The sequence below is a fragment of the Kogia breviceps genome, chromosome 6, assembly GCF_026419965.1.
Source record: "Kogia breviceps isolate mKogBre1 chromosome 6, mKogBre1 haplotype 1, whole genome shotgun sequence".
In the NCBI taxonomy this organism is placed as follows: domain Eukaryota; kingdom Metazoa; phylum Chordata; class Mammalia; order Artiodactyla; family Physeteridae; genus Kogia; species Kogia breviceps.
The window spans coordinates 55,398,304-55,425,774 of NC_081315.1; the positions used below are offsets into that span (position 1 = coordinate 55,398,304).

A 27,471-nucleotide genomic window follows, 5' to 3' on the forward strand; every position below is an offset into this window, starting at 1 on the left:
ACCCCTTTGTTATTTCTCATATTCTGCCTTGGCTATAGCACCTGGGAAGAGGGGAGTTGTAAGTATTTCCTCATCAGAGAAAGTATATGTCATTACAACAAAGTATTTGGAAAGTGCTTTTTTTTTTCTGTGTAATTTATTGTTCTAGGACTTTTGGGAGATGCTCTCAAAATATGTTTCCCTGAAATAGTTTATAATCTATTTGGGTATGTGGACCAGTTCTACTGTTTTAAGGACCCATGCTTAGGCTAGCAGCAGCAGTCCACCCATATAAGGAGAGATGATGTAAACAGAACATAGATTTTTGTGACATTAATTTATGATTGGCCCCTGACTTACTTTGCTGTATCTCTGCTTGACCTATATTGATGTTTTACTTCACCTTGTTGACTTTGAGGCTCTCTGTCCTTTCAAGTTTGGCAGGCAGATTGTTGTCTTCTCTGACTCTGATTCCTCTCATTTTGTTCCTGGTGTGGATGAGAGGAAGAAATGCCTCCCCACCCCCAAAGAGGCAAAATCCCTTTGATGAAGGAAAACTGTTCCCTTTCTCTTTCTCTCTCTTTCTCTTCCTCCCTCCCTCCCTCCCTCCCTCCCTTCCTTCCTTCTTTCCTTCCTTCCTTTGTAAAATACGTCGATAACTTTTGGAGGCCAGCAAATGTGAAAAGTGGCTTCTGCCCTGGAGTATGATTTAGATAGGCTCACATTAAACAAAGGAGAGATGGTTTTCTCTGCCTGAAAACAGTAATCGGAAGAGGAGTGGAGGGGCTGAGGCCAGCTGAGAAAAGATAAGACAGGAAGAGGGGAGAGAAACCAGGAAAGGAAGGGGTTGGTCAGCACTCTACATGAGATGTCAGGTGGTGTTGCTACAACCTGAAAAGGACTTTTCATGTTTGATTTCAAATATCTTGATACACACTTGTGCTGGGGGGTTCTTTACAAAAGTGACTGAGGGTGCATCCAACATAAGGTTCAGGATAAGGGATAGCATGTGTAGGAGAGAAGATAAAGCACAGGTAAAGAGAACCCAGCAGGACAAGAAAATAAGAGCTAGAGGTGTCAAGGATAAATGCAAGTAGTCCTTCCCTACTCCTTAATTCTTAGAAATCTGGAGAGGGTGGTGGTGGTAATTCTGGTGGCTTTCCATAGGTGGCATCAGTATTGGGCTAAATGTAATTAAATCTTAAGTGACAAGAAGACTCTATTGGACTGGAGGACTTTGGAAACATTCTTCCTGCTAGAATTTGGCTTATATGTGCTCTATGGAGTGTGTTTTTAAGTGTTATGGCTTGCAAACAAACTCATCATCTTCCGTGAGGATCACCTAACCATGATCCTAGGTACTGTCCTCTTCTCATATCTATCTCAGGGCCTCTAGACCCTGACCATCAGAGAAAATATGAATGTAAATATTTCAGTAGTGATCTCTGGTTAGAAGGGTATGAGAGATGTGTCATTCATATATGTCAAATGAGTGAGTGAGGACAGTGAATGCATAAATGCTGACTGCAAAAATCTGATTCAGTGCCACTCAGTTTCTACTTATAAAGGTTCTTCTTTGTGCCAGACATTGTGCTAGGCACTGCAGGAGTCGTGAAGGTGAGTCCTTGAATCCAAGAAGTCAACTATTTAGGAAGAACTGCCTAAGCTTGCAAATGACTGTGATGTAAGGTCAAATGAAAAGTACCAAGAGAAAAAAAATCTAAAATGTGTTATAGGTCGCCAAAAGTGAGAGCATTCTTCCCTAGTTAGGGAGAAATCAGAGATACAGTCATGGAAAATTATTTGATATAGACCTTAAAGGATGGATAAAATTTTTACAAGCATTGTTGAGGAAGGGGAAGAGAGATTAACCACAGTCCCCCTCCCCGCCAAACTTTCAAACAACCAACTACTCAACCCAACAAAGAACAAAATAGAGCCCAGAAGGAATAAGTAGTCCAGTATCGTCTGAAGAGAAGGCATTTTCTAGCAACCACATGTATAGCTTAATTGCTTTGAAGAAAAGAACCTCTAATATTTAACACTAATAGCAATGCTAACATGATAATAAAAATTATTATCTTTTAAAAATGTCTGTTAGGTATCAAACGTTTTAAATACATTAGTCCATCATATACACAAAAAACTTCAGGTGAATATTATCATTTTCATTATATACGTGAGAAAATTAAGAATCAAAGGATTAAATTATTTGCCCAAAGTCATATGGCTAATAATTGTTACAGCCAAGATTAGCATCTTCCTGATACAAATGTCCAGTTTACCATGCTAAGCTGTTTCTGAGCAGTTTCATAGATTCATTAAAAAGTAAACAATCAGAATTAGAGCAATGGAAACACATTTCATGTAAACTGTGCACTTTGGGCAACACTTTGAGCAATGACACATATACATAATGGGTTGTTTGCAGTTAGTAGACAAACTCTGATTCACAGCTCCTCTTTATTGCTTGTCTTTTAAAATTGGGTGTTCCTCAGGGTACCTCTTTTCACTACCATCTCTCTTTCTCATCCCATCACATGGCTATAATAACTATGTAAAAGCTGATGATTCCTGAATCTCCATCTCCAGCTTTGATCTTGTTGCAGAGGTTAAGAAGTACTATGCAACTGCCCATCAGCTTCTCTAGTGGAGGTCTTACTTCAAACTTGCAAACCAGGGTGTTCTGCTTAATAATTACACTAAGTTAACAGGCATAAACCAGAGTGAACTGGTGACTCTGCCTTAAGCTTCGATATAAGCAAAACTGAACACACATTCAGTAAGTAAGTCCTTTTGATTTTAACTCATTCACATCACTGACATTCATCCACAACTCTCATTCCTATTAGCACTACCCTCATCCAGGGCACTTACTGGACCATATTATTATAAAAACTTCCTAAATGTTCTCCTTATCACAATCTTGTCTCCTTTTATAACAAAGAGATGGTTTCAAAGCACAAATGTAATTTTTATTAGCTCCCTTTTGTAGTCTCTGTTATTTTAGGATGAAGTGTAAACTTGATTTAAAAGGTCTTTGAGGTGTGGCCCCACTCACTTTGCCAGAAATTCCCTTGATAGAGTAAGTTTCCTCATCTTTAAACTTTGTATCTCATTGCAGTTGCATTTCTTCCAGTTCCTTAAATACACTGTGCTGGCCCTCACTAGTGGGCCTTTCCACAGCTTTCTAAATTTGCTTTGGACCCTTCCCTCCCTCTTTGTTTGGCCCACCTTCAGTTTTTCTACTGGTCCCCACTAAGAGGTTGCTTCCTCCAGGAAGCCTACCCTGACTCCCTAAAAAGATGTCAGGTGTTCCTCTTCTTACTCTACTTATCACTGCATCTATCACACCGTGTTGTGATTGCTGATAATAACTGTCTGTCTCTCCGGTTATACGGTAAACTCAGTGAGAACAGGGGTGGTGCCTGTTTCTTGTTGCTGATTATTTCCATCAAAGAACAGTGCCTGGTATGCAGACTTCTTTTTGTTGAGTGAATAAATAAAACTCCCATCTATTAAGTGCCATTCTGCAAAAGGCCCTATTCTTAGTCATTTCCACTCATTTATTTACTTAACCATGAAAGAATTCTGTCACTCTCATTATTTTATAGGTGATGAAAATAAAGCTCAGAAAAACTAAACAACTCATCCAAAGTTATGTAGCTAATAAGTGGTGGGGCAAAAATTCAACCCTGGTCCCCAAGCCCTCATGTTGCACCATGACACCGTACTGCCCTACTGATAATATGGTAGTAATGAGTTAGTGCATTTAGTTGAACTTCATACAAAGTCTGATGTCTTTTGTCTATGGCCCTGTTAACTGCTGTTGTGCAATTTATGGAAAAATCACCTCCTTGAATACTCTGTAGTTTGAGAAGAATATTTGTTATATTTGCAAAATGGAATGAATTTGCAAGTTTTCCCCGCTTTTTCCACCCAAAAGAGGTCTGAGTCCTTGAACATAAAAAGCAAATAATCCCTGTGCTGTTAATTATTAGCAAGTCATCCCATTTGGAACATAAGGAAATAAAGTAACACATATACCAACAGAAGATTACTAGTTAACAGGCATTGCTAGAGAAGACTATAAAAGAATTTCAGCATGATTTTCAATATTCTGCCCCCATCATCATCACCAACAACAAAATAACTAGCAACCATGAAGTGGGAGGTATCAATTTTTTTAATTTTTCTACTAAATTTTACTGAATCCAGAACAATGCAGAAAAATGCATATGGAATAGGTAAGATATTTTGTGCTTTTCTTTTGTCTTTTTCCTATATGAAAGTTCTTAAATTTGCTTTTATTCATTTGCCTTGATTTATTTATCATACTTACTGTCTGACACAGAGGAAAAATTATTTAATTGGTGAATGTCATTAAATGAATGATAAACTTGTATATTTATAAGAGTACAAGAGTTTTACAAAATCATGGCAGCGCTTAACATTTCCTGTGAATGGTTCAATGGTTCCAAGAAATTGGAAGATATAAAATCTGAATTTTAGTGTTAAGTCTACTATAAATTATTCTCATTAACTTTATTCCTTAGTTTCCTAGTTTTCTCAAGTACAAAATTAAGATGCTTCGATACATGATTCCTAATGTCCTCTCAGTTCTAAAATTGTATAGTTTTAACTTAGACACAAACATTTACATCTAACAATGATTACTTTCCTGATTGCAGTTGAAAATATCATTTCTCATGAAGTTTATCTTGCTTTCCAGCTTCCATATTGGATTCTTCCCCATGTTCTGCAGAGATGAATTTAGTTGACCTGTAAGTTTTGCTTGTATAAATGCACTTTAAATATGCAAAGCAATGAAAATTTTAGTTAGGTAATTGAATAAAGTTGGATAACCCTATGAGTTTTTAAAAGTGTGAAAGCAAACTAGACAATGCTAAGAAAAGTTATTTATGTTGAATATCAAATTGATATTGAAGAGGTTGAACTGTTACCCCATGCCTACAGTTTGTTAACCCCAAACTGTAGATTCCTTGTAAAGAGATGGGACAAACAAAATCAGATTTTAGAAACTGAAGAATAATGTCTGATTGATGGCAACTATGTATGAATTCAGGAATTTTTCTCATCAATACCAATAGGATGACATTACCATATTCTCTATTCTGAATACTATTTAATCCTAGTAGCAAATAGTTGGAGGTAAAATGTTCTATTTTTGGTTATTTGTAGAAGGTATGTAGTTCTCTTGAATGCTATCTTTCTGTCCCACACTTCTGAAGTTTCTAATAAGGAATTTAAAGTCGTGTGTTACAGACTGGTTGTTCACAGAAACCTGCAAAAGCATTGCTTTGGGTCAATCCATGATCAGACCTTGATCACACTGGTAGTAGACACAGGTAGAGGTCTAATGACCAATTCTTTGCTTAAAAAAAACAAAAAACAAAAAACTACAAAGGATATAAATACCTTCAATTATGGAGACATTGCAGTGGGTGGAGGACCACAAAAGGAGGAACCACTCTTAGGGGAAATCCACTTATTTTCATTGTTAACAGATATATGTATATTTATGGGGGAAGGGGACAAGAAGATAGACATTTCTTCCTGGATGGCTAAAATTTCACATACTTTTTTTAGCAAAAGTCATCCCCTAAACAGGTCACAACATAACAGACAATAAAAACAAACAAAAACTAACCTTGAGAAAAAGATTGATATGTCTGTTCCTTAAGCATTCATATGTATTTTTGTTTCAGAGCTACCATATTTTTTGCCCAGTTTGTTCAAGAAGCCACTTACAAGGAAGTAAGTCAGATGGTGAAAGATGTATTGACTGTAATAGAGAAATCTGCTGGCAGTGAGCAGCCTGCAGGGTGTTTAGAAAACCAGGTGAGTGAATAATAATAATTTTTTTAAAAAGCACTGTGACATTTGACTAAAACTCAGCATGCAGAAGAGAAGAGGCAGGGACTGCATAAGAAATAAATACATTTAAATATCTCAGGACCTGTTTTATGAAGGGAGGTTTAGGTTAATTCTGATTTGCTAGAGAGAGGAGAGGAGAAAACAATGGGTGTCTATTGTAAAGAGACAATATACGCATGGTGACTAAGAGCTAAGGTTCTGAAATCAGAGTATCTGGGTGACCATGGGCATATTATTTAACTTCATTGAGCTTTAGTTTCCTTATATATAAAGTAAGGAATAATAATAGCTTCCATTTCTGGGTTGTCATGGAGATTGATATGATAATGGTAGTAGGGGTTAGTTTTTATTAAGCACACAATGTGACAGGCATTATTCTCAGGAGTGTTACATATCCATTGATAATCAAAATACTTTGTGACATGGAGCATAGCATTGATGAATCAGAATCAATGTCCAGTGAGCCAAGAGACCCTGGCTGGGGCTTATTGGTAGACTATCAGCTTTGCTTGCAAATATTAATTTATTAAATCTTTACCATAATCCTAGGAGATAGATGCTAATATTCCAGTTGGAGAAGATGAGGCACAGAGAGGTTAAACAACTTTCTTAAGGGAGCCCAGAACCAGGATTTAAATTATGTCATCTGGCTCCAGAACTAACACCCTTAGTGACTTCATTATACTATACACTATAGTGAATGTGAGGTGCATAGCATAGATTAGGGTTGACAGATTTAACAAACAAACAACAACAAAATATGAAGCCCTCTTAAATTTGAATTTCAGATAAACAGTGACTACTTTTTTTATTATAGGATATCCTAATGTAGCAGATTAATAAATAACTGTTATTAGTGTTTATTATTATGTCAATATAGAAAAAAATTAAGAACTTTAAAATGATTAGAGCTACCAGTTCTGGGACAAAATGCCCAGAGAATCCTCTGTCATGATGGAGCTAGTGAAGTAGCCAAAAAATGATGTATCTTCAGTATTGTAAAGGAGACGCCCTATTAAAGATATAAAGTACTTTACAACTCTGAAATTGATGACTTAAATAAAAATCCCTGATAGGCATCTCTATTTTTAGCTTGACATGTGAAATAAGCAAAATACATTTTATATTGCAACTTTACATCCAATGAGACATCCAAGGTGATGTTACAGATTAGTGATTTACCATTGTAAATTTAAAGGCATGATTTTTAGGTGGATTGGGAACTGGAAGTCTTAGTTAAGATTTCTAGGATTCTCTAAATATTAGCTGTTATAAAAGCTAAATTAAAAGCTTCCTGAGATGAATGAAACACACATATTCCTCAGAGGCATTCATCAGACTAGTGGTGTCATCACATGATTTTGGTAAAGCTAAGGCAAACAAGAAGGATTTTAAACATTTACAATGTACATTTTAAAACTTTTTTTTTTTTTTTTTTTTTTTTGTGGTATGCGGGCCTCTCACTGTTGTGGCCTCTCCCGTTGCGGAGCACAGGCTCCGGACGCGCAGGCCCAGCGGCCATGGCTCACGGGCTTAGTTGCTCCGCGGCATGTGGGATCCTCCCGGACCAGGGCACGAACCCGTATCTCCTGCATCGGCAGGCGGACTCTCAACCACTGCGCCACCAGGGAAGCCCTTTCTTTTTTTTTTTTTTTTTTTTTTTTGATCTTATTTCTCCAACCAGGGATTGAACCCAGGGCCACAGCAGTGAAAGCGCCAAGTCCTAACCACTGGACGGCCAGGGAATTCCCTAAAACATTTTAGCTAAATCCATAATTAGACCCATTAAAAGTATTTGAAGCTATTTTTATTCAGTTTCAAAATATTTTGATTTTTATGTGAAAATAATATCCAATTTTATATCAGTGTCTCATAATAAGAATGCCAGATGGAGTATCTATGTCCTCCTTTTAAGATAAAATAATTTTGTCTAATAGGCATGTGTATTATTTAAGGTTGAAAACTAAATTCCATTTTCCAAACACGTAAAAGAAAGCTATCCCATCAGGCTGAAACTAAATATATTGAAATTTGTAGGCGGAATTATTTTCCTAATCTACCATTGTGATTTTAAATATTAGAAAACTTTTCATGTGTTTTACAGCATTTTTAGGTAAAGTTAGTTGTCTTTCATTAAAAATAAATCTTATAGGTATCTGCCTTTCTGGAAGAAATTTGCCATGAAAAGGAAATTCCTGAGAAGTATGGGCTTTCAGACTGCTGCAGCCAAAGTGGAAAGGAAAGACATGACTGTTTCCTAACACACAAAAAGGCCGTCCCAGCTTCCATCCCACCTTTCCAAGTTCCAGAACCTGTCACAAGTTGTAAAGCATATGAAGAAGACAGGGAGCTATTTATGAACCGGTAAGGATCCAATTTTAAAGGTAGATAAGACCCCGGAAAGAGTGCAGTACCAAGCAGAATCTACAAATTCTGCAATTTTTGGCTGTATTCTAAAACATGGAGAAATAAGGCTTTGTGTGGCATCTGCTGAGCTCCTGCCCTATGAGATTAGGTGAGAAACATTAAGTGTAACTTTGTCTCCACAGCACGTAGATAGATGGGTATAGACCACAAAAGAGACCCATCAGTTTTTCCTTTAGTCTCTTAGATACACCTTGTTTTTTCTCTCTAATTTTAGCTTGCCCAAGAATATATTAGTGTGGCACAAAATGACTCCTTCCAGAGCCAAATATTTGGTGTTTTGTGTTCACCAAATTGCCTGAAAATAGAAAATGTTAGCGATCCAGGAATGTTTAAGGCACATAAGCATGTCTAACATTTATTGAGCACTTAGGATGTTTTAGGAACATGTGTGCTTTGCGTGTACGATCATATTATTTCTCACAAACAGCCTATCGTCTTCTTGTCCTCTTCCTCTTCATTCCTTTTCTTCTTATTATTTTGCAGATGAAGAAATTGAGGCTTAGACGGTTAAGACAATTGGATGAGGGCAGACCACTAGTACATTCCCAAGCTGGGATGTGAACCCAGGTTCTCTGTTGGGGAAGCCTGTGTTTAACTCTTAATCACTTCTACCTTCCACATTGCTGCCTAATCCAGAGAAATATAGAGCCTGCCCTTAGAACATCTCTGCTATGTTGACTGACAGTGTGGATAATCTTGTTCTGCACTGATGAGAAAAAAGACTCCACCTTTCTCTTTTACCTAGTGGAGGTCTGGCCTTGTGGACCCTGAAACATATCTGAGTAGGCTTATTGAAAAGGATGCTTTCATAAGAATCATAGTCAGCGTTTTGCCTAGTTTGTTCTTATAATCTCATAATAGATTTTTCCTTTTCTTGGAGGATCTTTAGTGAGGAAAATTTTGACAGCAAGTGAAAAAAAAGTGACTATTTTCTGAATCTTTCAACAATTCTAGAGTCCAGTTCCAAGCAGTAGCAGTCCTATTTTAATGTGTTTGTAAATTTGACTGCTTCTTTTCATTTCACAGATACGTCTATGAGATAGCAAGAAGGCACCCCTTCCTATATGCACCTACAATTCTTTCTTTGGCTGCTCAGTATGACAAAATAATTCCACCTTGCTGCAAAGCTGAAAATGCAGTTGAATGCTTCCAAACAAAGGTATTGTATTTGTGTGGATATCTGAACCAATAACTTCAATCTGGCTATGACTTACTAAAACCAAACAAAGTTAAAAATGGAAAGATACTTTGTGGGCAGAGTATCATTTTCAGAATAGAGCATATTTCAGCACTCTGCTATTCTTTGGGCTAAAAACGCTGGGTTTGCTCTTTTTTTATTCATTCCTTTATCCATTCATTCAGCCAACAATCATTTTATTATTAAGGAAGTGAGTTTGTTGGGATAAAGAAAGACAGAGGTAGAGGTGATAACATAAATGAAAGAGAGAAGAGTAAGAGGTGAAGGAAGCAAGTATGATAAGTGCTTTATATTTATTATTTCTTTTAAACCTTAGAACAAATTTGAGGTGTAAGTGTTATTGTCATTTAACAAACAAGGAAACTTAGGTTTAGAGACGCAAATAGTTTTCTTAGGTTTTGGAGAGCTAGAACAACATCCACAATTAATTACTTGCTGCCTGAAGTCCTATAACAAAATTCCTAAGAACTGTGACTCCTCCCAGAATTGTCAGGCTGTGATGCAATCTTACTTTTTGTTACTGAGAAGACATTTAAGAAATTATCAGGCTTCAATTTGTTTGAAATTACAGTTGTTTATTCATTATCTCAAGTATGAAAGTTACAAGTGTTTCTGTTTCAAGATATTTTTAATAAATCTACCTGGCATAGATGTATATCAACCCATCTAAAAGAAAGAATGAATAAAGTTCTGCAAAGATATATTGCATTTATAAGTTTTAGCAAAAATTTTTAGAGTTTCATGTTTTAGTTGTATCTGTTGTTTTTCTAATTATTAGAGCCTATAAAGGAAAATGCATCCTTTCTTGACACCCTGTTTTTCTATCTAGACAGCATCAATCACAAAAGAATTAAGAGAAAGCAGCTTGTTAAATCAACACATATGTGCAGTAATGAGAAAGTTTGGACCCCGAACCTTCCGAGCCATGTAAGTTTAAGCTCTATCTAGGGAAGAAGGTGAGATCTGCAAAACTCCCATTTTGAAGTTTGAGTCCATTTTTCACAGTGTTACTGTTGTAGAGAATGAAGTTTCCTTTGATGAGAGCTAATGTGATTAGAATCATGAAATCCTAGGATTGGGAGGAACAGATCAGTCTGCCGTTTAACACTTATTAAAGTCTACATGAGATAACACTTGGGAAGACTTCAGAGATTTATGCTTTTTACCTATTCTTCCAGATACTCAAGTTCTGGACTGCAATCAATTTACGCCTCATAATTATACTACACATTTATTTTTTTTTTAGAGGAGAGAAGTATTACCTTTAATTATTTTTTTATGCATTAGTTCATTGAGATACATGCTTTTTGATGTGTGTTATGGTCTAAAAGAAGTGCTCAAAAATTCCAGTTATTTCTCTTTTCATTTGTGCTTGTTTGTATGCTTTATATCTGCAAGAGATTTTAAGGTTCTTGTGGTAACAAGTTTTCTTTCTTCCCAGTACCCGACACAATGGTTTTAATCTACGATCTCCAGATATTATTAAACTGTTTTTTTTTAAGTTTATGGAATGATCTTAAGCAGATATACCACATTTTCCTAGATTCTCTTCAAGGTAGATTAGCCTTCTCTAAGTATCATTTAAAATTTCTGGCTTAACAAGAAATTCTTTACATTAACTCTCCTTCCTAATCTGCTATAAAAGTCCATTATGCCAATTGTTGCTTTTTATGAAAATATTCACTTGAGGCAATGATATTAGAATCCATTGTCCAGAGGAAAACAAAACTTTCATTTCTGAAGAACTGGCATGTATTTTCCTAACTGATGAAAGCATGTAACTCACTGAAGTCTGTTTTCTTGTCCCAGCTGCTAAAAAGCTCAGAGGCAAATTTGGAGTTTTTCAACTGACTGCATTAACTCTTACATTTAACATATTTGTCTTTTCTCTTTTCCCTTGATTGTATCTATCTATCTATCTATCTATCTATCTATCTATCTATCTATCATCTATCTATCTTTCATCTATCTAATTTATATCTATCTCATCTATCTATCTTAGTTGTTAGGATGAGAGAAATATTAAAAACAAAAACAGAAGCCCAAACAATTGAATCAGGTAGTTCAACCTCTTCATTTTTACACATGAGTAACCCGAGGTCCAGACAGATTAAATCAGTTTACCCAAGACCACACTGCTGGTCATCAGAACCAAGTTCTTCTAGATCCTTGTCATGATTTTTCTTTCCTTTTTTTTTTTTCATTTTATTTTATTTATTTATTTTTATACAGCTGGTGATCCTTGTCATCATTTATTTCCATTACACCTACTTGTCTGCTATGTCAGTGATCTCTAATTGTCTGTGTCCTGACAACTGAGACTATGAGGTCAAGTATAGGAATCAGAATTACCAGTCGTTTAGAGTTCCACTAGCCAGTATGGCAGCCACTAGCCACACAAAGCTCCCGAGCATTTGAAATGTAGCTAGTGCAAATGAGGAACTGTGTTCTAAGTGTAAAACCTGATTTCAAAGACTTAGTATGAAAAAGAAAATGTACAATATCTCATTAATAGGTTTTAATGTTATAAACAACAAGGACCTACTCCATAACACAGGAAACTATATTCAATATCTTGTAATAACCTATAATGGAAAAGAATCTGAAAAAGAATATATATATATATATAACTGAATCACTTTGCTGAACATCTGAAACTAACATAACACTGTAAATTAACTATACTTCAATAAAAAATGGTTAAAAAATAAGTTTTAATGTTGATTACATATTGAAATGATATTATTTTTGATATATTGGGTTAAAAAATATTATTAAAGTAAATTTAACCTGTTCCTTTTTACATTTTAATATGGTAACTAGGAAATTTTAAATTACATAACTGGTTTAAAGTACTCTTCAACTTTTATGCTGAAACATTTCTAGTCTAGAAAAACATCTGACCTGCTAATTGAAGAGTATTAAGTGCATGCATTTAAAGTTTATTTATTTGTTTGCTTGTTACATGACACATTTAAAAATATTGTACATAGTGAAGACAGATTAAAGTTTTTAGTCATGGATTTAGTTCCAAGACTGACTGCCTCTCCTTGGAAGAGGTCAGAGTATGCTTTAACCACCCTCCAACTCTATTAGAAACTTAAAGATTGATTCATCATTTGCTTTAGTTAAATTTATCTTAGTAATACAATGTAAGTTAAGCTTTTATTATAATGACCATTTGCTATCCATAAGTAATTAAAGTTAAATGTTCTCAATTTAAAAAGAAAATCCGTCTTTATCAGTAGCAGCAACAATACCAGTTGCTCTAGGCCACAGTGGTCTCACCAAGACATCTCCTAAAATTTACATGAGCTATGCAGAAGAAATAAGAATTTTTGTTTCTTACTTCCTTTTTGGGTCACACTACATGTCTTGGCATGATGACACATTTGAGTGCTTAGTCTGCTTCACTTTCTTGTCCCGTTGATACGCACATGTGCGTCCTTCCTTATATTCTAAGAAGTATTTTTTTCTCCCAAGTAAAAGAATGATTATCGTTCTCATAGAATTTTCTGTTTCTTCATTGTTTATCCTTTTAAATTTTTCCCCACCCTCTCACAACAATGATCCCCGACACTCAGCATCGGGGTTGAACAGCAAAAAGATAGATATCATTAAAATTCACAAGAAAGGTTTTAGGAAAAGATAAGTCCCTTCTAAACCTTTTGTAGGGGCGGATCACAGTTTATAGAGCCACTGCCTTGAAAGACTGGGCTAGAATTAACAAGACATAACACTCTTCCTTTTCTTTTTAAACAAGAACATATTGGTCTTTTATCCTTGGAGCTGTAACTATACTAATACTCTATAAATGTTATTTAAGTTTTCTTAACATCTTTATTGTGGAGTATAATTGCTTTACAATGTTGTGGTAGCTTCTGCTGTATAACAAAGTGAATCAGCTATATGTATACAAATATATCCCCTCCCTCTAGCGTCTCCCTCCCACCCTCCCTATCCCACCCGTCTAGGTGGTCACAAAGCACCGAGCTGATCTCCCTGTGCTATGCGGCTGCTTCCCACTAGCTATCTATTTTACGTTTGGTAGTGTATATATGTCCATGCCACTCTCTCACTTCGTCCCAACTTACCCTTCCCCCTCTCAAGTCCACAAGTCCATTCCCTGCGTCTGCGTCTTTATTCCTGTCGTTATTTAATTTTGATAGATAACCAAGATTGATTTCTAATTCTTTTTTTTCCCCTTAGAACTGTTACTAAACTGAGTCAAAAGTTTCCCAAAGCTAATTTTACTGAAATTCAGAAACTGATCGTGGATGTGGCCCACGTACACGAGGAATGCTGCAGAGGAAATGTGCTGGAGTGTCTGCAGGATGGGGTGAAGAGTCTTGCCTCCTATAAAAGAGATATTCCCACTCCCTTTTCTTTCTTTTGCTCTTATTCTAAATGGGAGAAGGGTGTCTGCCATGAGTTGGTTGTAGAATGTGGAAACTAGCTGACTGAGTGAAGTTACAGATAAAACTTGAACCTCTTTTGTTGACTCTGCTTTTCACTTAAGGGATGTGCTCCTCTTCCTAGACCAGTGCCCATTCATTCTTACTTCTAAAGGAGATGGTAACCTCTCTGGAGGTCTCCACACAGAATTTTGGGGGGAAAACTCTATTTTTAATATATTTGTTTTTTTACCCATTTGTGCTTTCATTTGATAAATATATATTGAATACTTTCTATGTGCTAGGCACTGTGGGGCATACCTGTTAGGAAGGCACAAGCTGTTTTCAAGAAATGTATAGTTTGATAAGAGAGATAAGACGTGACCTCTTTGGGGTTAGAGACTGTCTTTGGTTTACTGTTATTTCCATAGGCCATCAGCACCATGCCTGGCACATGGAAGGCACTCTATATTATATACATAGAGCTATTACATGAATACAGCAAAATAATAAAGGAAACATAAAAAATAACACAAGATATTATTCTACATGGTAAAAAGCTAGCCGTCACGGAGAGGTGTGAATAAGGGCTCTAGGGGAATTAAAAACCAAAACCAAATACCCCAAAAACAGAATCCTCAAGCATGCCATAGTCAGTTGCGATTTAAGCAGTGTGTCATTGGTCTATTTCGGGCCACCCTAGGCTTCCTAGATGTTGGAGGCCTGTCTATCCCCAAATTATTCCCTCTTTGGTACCCTGTGATACACCTTCTTCTTCAAGGAGGCTTAGAATCATTACTCTTAGATATTTTGGTGGCTTGAAACCAGGACTGGAATATGGTTTCCAGAAGGCTACAAGTGAGGGTAGAATGCGCCTTTCAGCCAGTCCACGGCAATGTGGCTGAGATACACTTGAAAACCAGCAAGTAGCCAAGGCTGTAGGGGAGACCTGAGGGTGAGTCTTTGGGCCCAGGCAGAGAATCCTGGTGTCAGGAGTTGGGGCTGCCTCCAAGACAAGTTTTCCTATATCATTTATTTTTCCTTTTAGAAGCATTTACCTTCATATTAGGAATGGTAATAAGAATGATTTTATTTTTCTTTGATGTGAATTGTATCAGTTTTAGTTGACTATTTTACTAATTTGTATACTCATTTTTTAAAGTTTAGTTTTTTCAATTTTTGGACTTCAAACCGCCATTAAAGTGAAAAAATAATTTTAAAGTATGGTATATAAGTTGGATTTTAATGGCTGAATAATGGGTTCTAATTGTTCCTGCTGAGAATGCACAGAATTTTCAGTCCTTTGACAGGTACATGTAAGCTCGGCTTCTTTCTGGCCACTTACGTGCATTTCATTATTTATAGACTGCCCTCTGGAGGTCATAATGGGTTACTGCAGGGTTATATAAACAGCAAATGTTTACTACCAAATTTCAATACTAATAGAAAGATATGCATCAACGTGCAGGTCATTTGGTTTGAGGAGTACATTTGTCTTTTGTTTTTAAAAGCTTGCTATTAGAATAAAATGTAGATTTTAGCTGACAACTATGAAAAGAAGAATTGAACTAACAAGGCTAGGTGGAAAGGAGTAAGAGAGGTAGAGTAGGGAGAAAGCACTAAAATGGGAGACAAGGTAAATGTCTTCTTCCTTCTTTCCTTCCTAGGACTGGCCATGAGGTCCTGAATTAAAGAATAAATGTTTAAAACTTAGACTTTATTTTTCTATTACAGGAAAAAATTATGTCCTACATATGTTCTCAGCAAGATATTCTGTCAAGCAAAATAGCAGAATGCTGCAAATTACCCACCACACTTGAACTCGGTCATTGCATAATTCATGCAGAAAATGATGACAAACCTGAAGGCTTATCTCCATCTCTAAGTAGGTTTTTAGGAGAGACAGATTTCAACCAACTTTCTTCAAGGGAAAAAGATCTCTACATGGCAAGGTAACACACTCTGTAAATGTATGTTCACACAAGTAAAAATTATGGTGTGACTGACAGCTTTGTGTTGTTGAAATGGTTTCTGAACTCAGTATGTGAGGATAATGTTAGAATGTTCTAAGCCAAAATATAGTTAGGAGAAGATAACTAGGAAATAAGGAATAGGGTCTACCTTTTTTTTTTTTTTGCGGTACGCAGGCCTCTCACTGTTGTGGCCTCTCCCGTTGCGGAGCACAGGCTCCGGACACGCAGGCTCAGCGGCCATGGCTCTCGGGCCCAGCCGCTCCGTGGCATGTGGGATCTTCCCGGACCGGGGCACGAACCCGTGTTCCCTGCATCGGCAAGCGGACTCTCAACTACTGCGCCACCAGGGAAGCCCTAGGGTCTATCTTATACTGATGAGACTTTCACCACTGCTGTTATTAACTGGCTTGCTTATGAGGATGCATTTTGTTTTGTATCAGTTTCTCTGGAATCAGAAGCATTGTCATCCCTGTATGGATCATCATGTAAAGACCACCATTGGGCTTCCGAATAGGATATGGATATTTTTGTAATACGAAGGGCTCATAATTAAGAATGTGCTTTTTCACTGTGCATGTTTTAAAAACGTTTTCCCCCAAATATAACTTAATAGATAACGCTAGATAGAAGGGCTTTCATTGTAGCAGTTTATTTGCTAGTTATTGAATATGTTTTATTATTTTAAGGAAGTGAAAACACATTTAGAGACATTTGCATTATGGTAGTTGTAATTGACAAGACATGTTCTCATTCTATTTGCCTTTAAGGGGAGCAAGCAGTTAACACATTTTCCTTTATTGTACAGTGTGTATCAGTGGACACTATTAGAGGAGGGATTTGTGCAGCTCTTAGGACCCTATACTTAGTGATCTCCAAAGGTCCTTCTAAATTTGAGTTTGCTTTTGATGTAGTAATGAAAAGAATGGTGCAATTTTCTTTTTAATATTCCTGGAGGATATTACTCTTTTGTTGATTAAAATTAGACATGCATACATTGTTTGCACCGCTAAACTAAATTATGCAAACAAGAACAAAGTCCAGATTTCAGAAACCCATAATGACGTTATTGGAGGAAGAACTAATATGACCTATTTCTATAACCTGGGAATACAATTAGTAAATTCAAGAAGTCTCTTTAAATTTACCCAGTCATACATTCTGAAGCTAATTGTTTATTTAATAGAAGCAGTTCTTCAATTGGAAAGGTTCTTTGCAATAGAAATTTTCTCAGCCAAGAATGATCTTCCCCCAGACACTTTGTGTGGCTTCCTTCACCCAGGTTTTTCTCCTGAAAGAGCTACTCAAAGAGACTTTTCTTGACCACACACTCTAAATTGTCACCCCTTTCCTTCTTGTCTATCTTCCTTTATTTCTCTTCATTGATTTATCACTACCTAAGATTGGATGACCTATTTCTTATTTGTTTCTGTCTCCCTATAATGCCTGCTTTTGAGAGGTCAGATATTTTATCTTATACATTATTGAATCCTTACTGCTTAAAGAAATTGTTTGCACAGACTTGGCAGTGGAAAAATATTTGTTGTATGGATAGATTTCACATCCATAATTGAAAGTGAATAGTGCAAAAGAAAACAAAATACCATTTTAGAACAATTTGAGGGATTATAATTTTTATTAATAGCTTTGCCATGCATATAGTTGAAATAATATTTGATTTCTATGTTTATTTATTTGCATTTTAACTTCTGCATGCCATATAACACAGGAATAATTTGTCTCTTAATTCCAATAACATGATTTTTTTCACACATATTTCAGATTTACTTATGAATATTCAAGAAGACATACTAAGCTTGCTGTCCCGATAATTCTAAGAGTTGCTAAAGGATATCAGGAGTTATTGGAGAAATGTTCCCAGTCTGAAAACCCTCTTGAATGCCAGGATAAAGGGGTAAAATGCTCTAGTTTTTTAAGGAAAATCTGGAAAACTAGATGGATATCATGGATTAAAAGTCCTATTTGTTTGAAAGCATCTAGTTACTAATGAGCAGTTAGTCATGTCTACTAACTAGCTATTAAGTAGTGATTAACTAGTAGTCAACAACTATTGGCTTATTTTAGAAATAAGAATGTTTTAACCAAAAGTTCTTTGATGCACAGAATAAAAATAATATTCATTTTTTAATAGCTCCACTCCAGAAAGGCAAGAATCTTGTACAGAAAGAATTGTAACTTTTTACCCAAAGTTTGAGTTCTGCCATCAAATAACTTGGTGATTCACAAAGTTTTAAACTTAATCTCCCTAAAGTTCATTTGCCTTAATTCTCACAATTCATCTTTAATATTTAAAAAACCCTGTAAAAGTGGTTTCTCTAAGATTGGTATCATAATAGAATAAACTATTACTGGCCAATTTTTACATACAAAGTTATGTGTGCAGAAAGAGACAAAAATGTATGTAATAATGCTTGTATTTTCAGGAAGAAGAGTTAGAGAAATATTTCCAGGAGAGCCAAGCGCTGGCAAAGCGAAGCTGCGGCCTCTTCCAGAAATTAGGAGAATATTACTTACAAAATGCGTATGCTTTTTTAAACAGTATTTTGAGTGATTTAAGATCATTAATTAGTGAGGGAAAGACCCATCTAAATTAATCACCCATGGCTACCCTAATTCCAGCCCCTATGTTGGACTGGAGGTTTTGTAATCTGATCACCCAGTTTCCAGTTCCAGAAGGTGGCCTTCCCCAGTTCTCTCTCTTTAGGAGCAACAGATGGCCTGTGAAACCTGATCTGTGGTACTGGCTTTGCGTTCCCCAAACCGTGCAGATTTTTGCAGTAAAGATACCCATTCTATCATAGCCTGTCGTAGTTAAAGTGCCAAAAGATCAAAGTGCATATCGAGGAAACTTCTGAGGTTGGGAATAGGAGCCAGCCTGCAGCCCAGTGTTTATTTTCCCGTCGTGATACGTTGGCGTAAGAAGAGGGCGGGGAATGCTTATCAGAGTAAATGTACCTCCAGCGTTGGTCCAGGTACCATGTGGGTGAAACAAATGAGCTGATTTCATGTCCCCTGATGCCAAAAGAGGGTCTTTGAGAAGGAATGAGGGACCAGAGACTCGTGAAGGACTCAGCAAGATTTGGTGAAAAATGCTTCTTTCAGGTTTCTTGTTGCTTACACAAAGAAGGCCCCTCAGCTGACCCCAGCTGAGCTGATGACCTTGACCAGGAAAATGGCGACCGCGGGAGCCACTTGTTGCCATCTCAGTGAGGACAAACAATTGGCCTGTGGCGAGGGAGCGGTGAGTGCTTTGTTTAGTCTCATCCTGTTTCTGCCCTGTCGGGCTTGAAATAGCCTTATAATTCCCATTTAGGGGAGATGGGAAAAACCAATGTGGAGATGGCTTTCCTGGACTTGTTGGATTAGTTGCAGTTGGAGGGGTGTAAGAACTCGGCTCTGAATGGTTGGCATGTGGGCAAGCTTCCTGTCCTTCTAGAATGGCTGGTAGAAGTGCAGTGAGTCTATTCAACAAACAAGCAAGCTTTATGTACAGGGGAGACAGAAGGACTGACACGTCACTCAGTTCATGATTTCACCAAATACCTACTTCAATGTTAAAACAGAAAAAGCTTCAACTTTGACAGATTAAAATATGCTATTTTGTTTTTAGCCATACCTATGTTTGGGTCTTTTATAGTTTAATTTTTTATGATGATATTAGGGACAATTTATTCTGCTTGACAGGGTGCAGGGTACAGAACAGGTAAATCCCATGTTCTGAATAGTAAAATGACTTTCCAGTTGGTAATGCCAATAATCTTTACTTCTTAATGTCACTAGTGTCATACATATAATTACAGGTTGAATTTTTTTTAAATTATTTTTTCCCTTGAAGTCACAATTGTGAATAAAATTGTGTATCTTTTTTTTTTTTTTCACTTTTCCTCTTTTTGATCCTGGGGAATCATTTGCTAGTCAGTCTTCATGTCCTGGAATTTTTTGTCAAAGGTTAGAAGTGAAAAGAAACTTTCCTGTCATTATGCATCATCTTTGTCATTTATTGAATCCCACATGTTGGGAGGATGCAGGGGCACAGGATGGTGTAATGGTTCAGGAGTATGGGTTCTGGGGGCCTCCTGCCTACATTCCCATCCCACTGTCACCACTTGTGAGTCTTGTCACATTTGGAAAGCTAGTTATCTCACTAAGCTTGAGAATTTTCATCTGACATTTGAGAATAAAGTTAGGACGGCTATCTTAAACGAGGTAATCTGTGTGACTCACTCAATACTAGCCTGATACATAGTATGCCCACAAAATATGTTGGCCCTTGTTACAAGTTATTATTAGGTGTTTAAGAAATATCTCTGAAGTGTGGAAGGTAGGCGAATTCTACATTAGGAAAGCCTTAAGGACACACAGACTCACACACACACGTCTTATTTCTTTACAATTAGGACTACATATTAGCTGTATGTATGTATGTATGTACATATGTGAAAGGGTTAGGTTTGTGCTATTCTTATCAGAAAGTGATTCTCTGAATTCCCAAAATAAAGTGGAAAGCTCAACTAAATATACATGGAAAATGTAGGCCATGTATTGATTTCAGAGACTTTTCCCCTTCAGAAGTATGTATGTAACTGAAAATGTGTTTCAAATCCCTGGCACAAAGAGCTGAAGTGGCTCTCTTCAACATCACTTGTGGAACATTGGTCACTAAATGCTGAAGTTTATCCCAAACAAATGGGTAAATAAGAATCTACAATATGGCAGCACATGACCCCTACACAGACAGCAAATTTTCCTGTAAATTAATTATAAGTTACTGGACATTAAACACTATTGCAACAATTTTCCTGAATCAATTCTATGGCTGACGCTCCATCTCCTTGCTTTCTTCTTTCTCATTCTCCTAATTAGGCTGACCTTATTATTGGACTGTTATGCATCAGACATGAAGAGACTCCTGTAAACCCTGGGGTTGGCCAGTGCTGCACCTCTTCATACGCCAACAGGAGGCCATGTTTCAGCAGCTTGGTGGTGGATGAGACATACGTTTCTCCACCATTCTCTGATGACAAGTTCATCTTCCATAAGGATCTGTGCCAAGCTCAGGGTGTAGCACTGCAAACAATGAAGCAACAGTAAGAAATGGGTATTTGCTAGCATGGAGAAGACTGACAACACTAAATAGTGGTTGAGATTTCTACTTCACACACCCAACACGCTTAGGCTTACCAGGAGAAAATTATTGCTCCAAAGCACTTAAAGTGCTTTCAGAATAGTCTTGTCTCAGGGTCTTCATAGCCTCTAGTCTGGAAAAATTCACCGTGGCAGATAATTTCCTGTATGTAAAAATAGTCTCCTTTTAAACTATTGTTGTGATGCATCTTGGGATCAAGGGAAAAGGGGCAATCTATTTCAGGTTATTAGGATATATCTTTGCAGTAAGTCTCGGGTACTTCCATTCCAAGCACTGAATAAATACCTTTGAATTTTTTTCCATACTGTTTACTCTTTGAAGAGAATAATCATAACATTTGATTCAATCATGCAATATGGGTGTTATGAAGTGGAATACCCATTTCAGTTCATTGTGGGAGGCATTCTGTAATGATGATAGTAATGCAAGTCAATGTAACTCATGTTCTCCAAATTCCCATGCATTTTCATACTCCCACACTTTGTAAAAGGTCTTCCTTCATTTCGGAAAACTTGTTCATCCCTTTTTTCTCTGTCACAACCTGAGGCATGTTTCTCGGTACAGTAAGAATGCCACCTGGCAAGCCTCCCCTATTTCCTGGATCAACATTAATTCCAGACTGAATGTATTACCAAAAGAATATTACAGGCAATTAGACAGATGGTGCTCAGGCTAGGGGTGTGATAATGTGAATGACAAGGGTTTGGAAGTTGGAGACTTTGAGTATGGATAAGACATATTTTAGAAGAGTGAACTGGAAAGAATATTTTAGGCAAATAAGAAAAAGACTATTTCACTACATATAAGTAAGGTGGAACTGTGAAATAGTGTTTCACCTATAACCTGCACAAGTCCAAACCAATGGAACATTTAGCATGTTTCTCCCCTCAGTTTTTCTAAGAAAGTATTAGCCAAGATAAATGTGGTGAGTCTGGTGATGGGTTAATGGAATCAGGGCTTAGGGTAAGGGTTGCCAGGGCTCTGAAAGTTCTCTCCTAGGAAGGCTTTAGAAAAATACCATTGCATAGCAGATTTCTCTTTTATATTGTTTTGTTTTAAATTATAGGTTTCTAATTAACCTTGTGAAGCAAAAGCCACAAATCACAGAGGAACAACTTGAGGCCGTCATTGCAGATTTCTCTGGCCTCCTGGAAAAGTGTTGCCAAGGCCAAGGGCAGGAAGTCTGCTTTGAGGAAGAGGTATGTGCAGCTCATGTTTACACTCAGAATACTTGGTATGGAATTTTTTGTAATGAATAATGAAGAGTATCCCACTAATTTATAATTTTAAAATAATGCCAGAAATATTTAATTTAGAAATAGATTGAAGGAGTTTATAATATTTAAAAATAATCACAGTTTTCTCACTAAATACTAGGAGAAGTGTAATTTTAGAGTATATTATGAGAATTAGTTAGTTTGATTTATTTTCTAGTGGAGAAAACTGTAAAGTGAATATATAATTAGCTGATGATAATTTAGACAGCTTCTGGCTTAAAATTTATCAATTGAGCTAAATGGACTAAAAGGATTTAATAGCAAATTAATTGTGCACATAGGATATTGGGGGAATATTTATAGAAAATACATTGAACTCAGGAGCAAGTCTTTGAATATTAACAGAGTAGTAATTAGGTATTATCTTAATATAATTATTTAGCAATTTTAGCTGGATTTGTAAATTGACTACATTTTGTAAGCCTCTAGTTTGTATTACTAAATATATTTGAATAGGCATCACTATATTTTAAAAAGATATTCTATAATTCAGCCTTTTTGCCAATTTTATTTGACTATCTCATGATGTAGAAGTTTTGATGTTTTGTTATTTGATAATATTTAGAAATGTTGAGTTTTTCAATAGATAATATAATTACATGGGTTTGAGTGTGTATACTTACTAGTATGTGTCTGTTTTTGGTAGGAGGGCGTGGGACACAGATAATGAAATGAGATAAAACAAAACTGATAAAATAGATTTTATGTAAACCATTTCTGATAAATATGATACAAAAAGATTAATGTCCTCTGTTTTGAAAACACGTTCATTTACATGCAGAGAACATTAACAAATAGTAGCATAGCAGTATTTTCTCTGCAAACCTTTTAATTTCTGTGACTGATTTGTAGAGAAAGGGGAGAGATGGGATGAGGCTTTGTAAGAGTTTGGAGATTGGTATCGGAAAAACAATACCTCCTGTTGATAAGAGTGGGGTTGTTTTCCTTCTGCCTTGTATTGTCCTAGCTTGTTGACATCAGAGTTGTATATCTTTAATTTTAACTTGGTTAATCTATAAACCAATGAATTCACCCCTAGCTAGTGGAGAGTTAGTTAACTGTACAACTGGCACAATGGTCTAGTTTTTAATCTGATGATTCTTTTTTTTTTTTTTTTTTTTTTTTTGTGGTACGCGGGCCTCTCACTGGTGTGGCCTCTCGCGTTGCGGAGCACAGGCTCCGGACGCGCAGGCCCAGCGGCCATAGCTCACGGGCCCTGCCGCTTCGCGGCATGTGGGATCTTCCTGGACTGGGGCACGAACCTGTGTCCCCCGCATCGGCAGGCATACTCTCAACCACTGTGCCACCAGGGAAGCCCTATCTGATGATTCTTATTGAATGATTTGTTTTATTTTTTTTCTTTTTTTAATTGAAGTAGAGTGGATGTACAGTATTATATGTTAAGGGAAGCCCTATCTGATGATTCTTATTGAATGATTTGTTTTATTTTTTTTCTTTTTTTAATTGAAGTAGAGTGGATGTACAGTATTATATGTTACAGGTCTATAATATAGTGATTCACAATTTTTTAAGATTATACTCCATTTATAGTTATTATAAAATATAGCCTGCATTCTCTGTTGTACAATATATCCTTGTAGCTTATTTTATACCTAATTGTTTGGACCTCTTGCTCCCTTACCTCTATATTACCCCTCTCCCCACTGGTAGCCACTAGTTTGTTCTCTATATCTGTGAGTCTGCTTTTTTTTTAATATTCAGTAGTTTGTTGATGATTCTTTTTAACTTGCAGGGTCCAGCACTGATTTCAAAAACTCGTGCTGCTTTGGGAGTTTAAATTACTTCAGGTAACAAAAAATTCAGATAAGGCTAACTATAATGTTGATTCTCCCCAAATATTGATCCATAGTTAAATACATCCTAAGAGCTAACATTAAATACTTTTCTTAAAAATAAATGCAATTCAGTAAAAACAAACAAACAAACTTATTTAAAAACCCTGGAACAAAATAATGCCCACAATGTTAAATTAGTGATTCAGCTAACTCAAAATTCTTTAAGCTTGTTCCATAGGCTTCAGAGAACGTCATTAGAAGGACTTCCTATCAGTTTATCTGATATAGATCTGATATATGTATATATATATATATACATATATATGATATATTTATATATCATATATAACACATATATTTATATCATATATATGATATAAAATAATAAAACCAGGTACATCCTGCATCTATTAATTTAATTAGTACTTATATTTTTGTTCTTGTTACAGGGGGAAGAGAAAAGACCAAAAGTCTTTATTGTTTGGTGTGAACTTTTCCCTTTAATTCTAACTGATTTGTGCTTTTTGTGAATTAAAGAAACGATGAAGACTTTTATGTGAAATTTCCCTATTATAAAAATAAAGTATCTCCAAATGTTTCTTTTTTCCTGGTCTGCTTATTTATGAACACTTATAAATAATTTCTTTAAATAGTTTTGTATACCATTGTCTGAAGCAGATTCTGGTCACAAAGCACTGAATATTGGTTATAGTAGGAGATTAAAGCCCCTCAGGGATGGATTTACGACATTGAAGGCTATATTACGTGGTGAACTAAAAACATGTTCCCAAGTGAAGCACTTTTTGGTGCTTCTAGGGCACACTGTTCATTAAATGATCATTGAAGTATTCTAACAGATAAGTTGGAGATGAGAAAAGAAATTATGTTTTTATAGGATTCATCAAGAATGATGTTACTCAAAATTTAACATCTAATTTTTCTTAGTCTTGTTCATAAACCTTTTATTTATTTATTTTTATTTTTATTTTTTTTTTTTGCGGTATGCGGGCCTCTCACTGTTGTGGCCTCTCCCGTTGCGGAGCACAGGCTCCGGACGCGCAGGCCTAGCGGCCATGGCTCACGGGCTTAGTTGCTCTGCGGCATGTGGGATCTCCCCGGACCAGGGCACGAACCCGTGTCTCCTGCATCGGCAGGCGGATTCTCAACCACTGCGCCACCAGGGAAGCCCCATAAACCTTTTAAAACATAAATGTTAACTGTCCTGTAGTTGTTTTGCTTGAATATAATTAACATTTTCATCAATTATTATTATTTTTTGTTCTGCAAATATTTATTGAGCATTCACTGTGTCCCAGGGTCGGCAACACATGAAAGAGGAAAACATGGCCTATGACAAATGATGGTGAATGATTTTAGGGGAGTATAGGGTGGGGAAGAAAGCTACAGACATGGAAGATCAAGCAAGACATTCAAGCTATATAGGATTGAGTGGATTCTCATGGGTTTTATTCCAAAAGGTTTGGATGATGTCTTATAGGTAACAGGGGACCAGAGTAATATCTAAGCAGAGTGATTAGCTTTTAAGGAAATAACTCATGAGATATGGAGGGTGGGAAGTAGGGGCAGGGGAAAGTGTAGAGAGGGGCAAGGTCAGTAAGCGGTGACAGAAAGATCAGTCCACCGGTAGGGAGGCTGTTTATTGTATTAGCTTTAAACAGAAATCTAAATATCACATTCATGCTTTGGCATCTGCTGCAGGAGAAAACATTTGCTCAGAGCAATAAAATGGGCTTTCAGTTCTAACTCAGTTACTTTGCCCTTTATATTTTTCTTTCAATTTTGATGGAACATCTGTGGACTTTGCCTGATTGTGGTGTAATTCTAAGAAGTATTAACTCAGAGATCACAGTAAGATAAAGTAGAATTCAACATAAAGCATTTAACAGGAAAAATAATCTTTTACTGTTAAGAGGAGAGTTCAAGTAAGATAAAACTGTTTGGAAAATTTATGAACCAAATGATATCGCATTGACATATATAAAGAAAAAATGATTGGAAACACTAGGACAAATTGACACAAATACAATAGTAAATTGGAGATTTTAGAACATTTCTACTTCTCAGAAAAAATAAGTTAAGCAAACAATAAATAAAAACTCAAGGTAAAAACTTCTCTAGTCAAAGTTACTAGTGGCTTCTATGCTGCAAAATCCAGTAATCAATTTTCAGTGTTTAGTTTACCTGATTTCTCTCTGGAGAACTTGACACAATTGATCACTCCCTTTTCCTTGAAGTATTTTTCTACTTGGCTTCTGGATTTTCCTCCAACCTTATTGGCTGAATCTCCTCAATCTTCTTCACTGCATTTTCTGCAATTCTTGGACCACTAAATGTTGCAGTGTCCCAGAGCTGCTCCTCCTGAATCTAAACTTACCTCTAGGTGATCTCATATAGACTTGATGCAGTAATACCATCTAGGTGTTGAAAACATGTATTTATATCTCCAGCCTGGATTTTTTCCCCTTAATTTCCAGGCTCTCAGGTCAGCTTCCTCCCTGACATCTCCATGTTGATAATGCGGAGACAATCCAAACTTGGCACATTTTAAACTGAACTCCGCCCCATCCCAAATTTGTGTCTCCCTCTGTCTTGTTCTTCCTTCTGCTTACTCAAGCCAGAAAACTTAGAGTCATCTATGGTTCCTCTCTTCCATATCACCCCTACATTCAATCTATGAGCAAAACCTGTTGGTTCTACCTTCAGTGTACATCCAGAATTCGACTCTTTCCCAATACCACTAGTACAAGCCACAATCATACAACACAGGGATTATTGCAGTAGCTTAATTTGTCTCCTTACAGGTACTCTTGCCTCACCCCCGCTCTAGGCTCAACACAGTAATTGAGGCGTTCCTTTACATCTAAGTACATTATACTGCTTTTTCCACATCTCACTCAGAGTAAAGTCTCTACGCTGACTCTACATGATGATAGCTTTCCGCCCTTTTCTCTTTCTTCTTTTCCACTGGGTCTTTTCGCTCAGGCACAGTGGCCTCCTTGATGTTCTTCAAGTTACCAGTTAATTTCCTGCTCAGAGTTTTGCCTTTGCAATTCTTCTTGCTTGGAAATTGTGCCCTCAGATATGTGTGGGGCTCACTCCGTCACCTCCTCAGGCTTCTACTTGTTATAACTTGCTAGATGAAAAGTCTTCCTTGACTGTCCTATTTTAAATTGTACAGCTATCCTTAGCACCCCACCAGTTATCACCATCTCATATACAGTAGATTTTGTTTATTTTCTGTCTACCTCCACTACTGTAAACCCCTTGAGGAGAGGGATTTTTTTTTCTGTTTTGTTCACTTCTGTTATCCTCAACATAAGAACAGTGTCTGGAACATAATAGGC

The 27,471-nt window shown here is 36.6% G+C and overlaps 1 protein-coding gene across 1 annotated transcript; it reads left to right on the plus strand.

Annotated features, from left to right (window-relative positions):
• The first annotated feature begins 4,141 nt into the window (after positions 1-4,141).
• Positions 4,142-24,704, plus strand: AFP (alpha fetoprotein). Its single transcript, XM_059067221.2, has 15 exons — positions 4,142-4,226; positions 4,712-4,763; positions 5,709-5,841; positions 8,030-8,241; positions 9,331-9,463; positions 10,332-10,429; positions 13,712-13,841; positions 15,631-15,848; positions 17,649-17,781; positions 18,311-18,408; positions 18,990-19,128; positions 20,751-20,974; positions 22,100-22,232; positions 24,064-24,118; positions 24,556-24,704. The coding sequence occupies exons 1-14, from the start codon at positions 4,142-4,144 to the stop codon at positions 24,106-24,108; spliced, it is 1,833 nt and encodes a 610-aa protein (XP_058923204.1). The 3' UTR covers positions 24,109-24,118; positions 24,556-24,704.
• Positions 24,705-27,471: the final 2,767 nt, after the last annotated feature.

What these genes read in the sequence shown, in the direction of transcription:
- AFP (XM_059067221.2), top strand. Translation starts at nt 4,142, where the DNA reads ATGAAGTGGGAGGTATCAATTTTTTTAATTTTTCTACTAAATTTTACT. An exon ending in TTGAATGCTTCCAAACAAAG is followed by an intron (nt 9,464 to 10,331) that starts GTATTGTATTTG and finishes TTTTCTATCTAG; the next exon opens with ACAGCATCAATCACAAAAGA. An exon ending in AAAGATCTCTACATGGCAAG is followed by an intron (nt 15,849 to 17,648) that starts GTAACACACTCT and finishes CACATATTTCAG; the next exon opens with ATTTACTTATGAATATTCAA.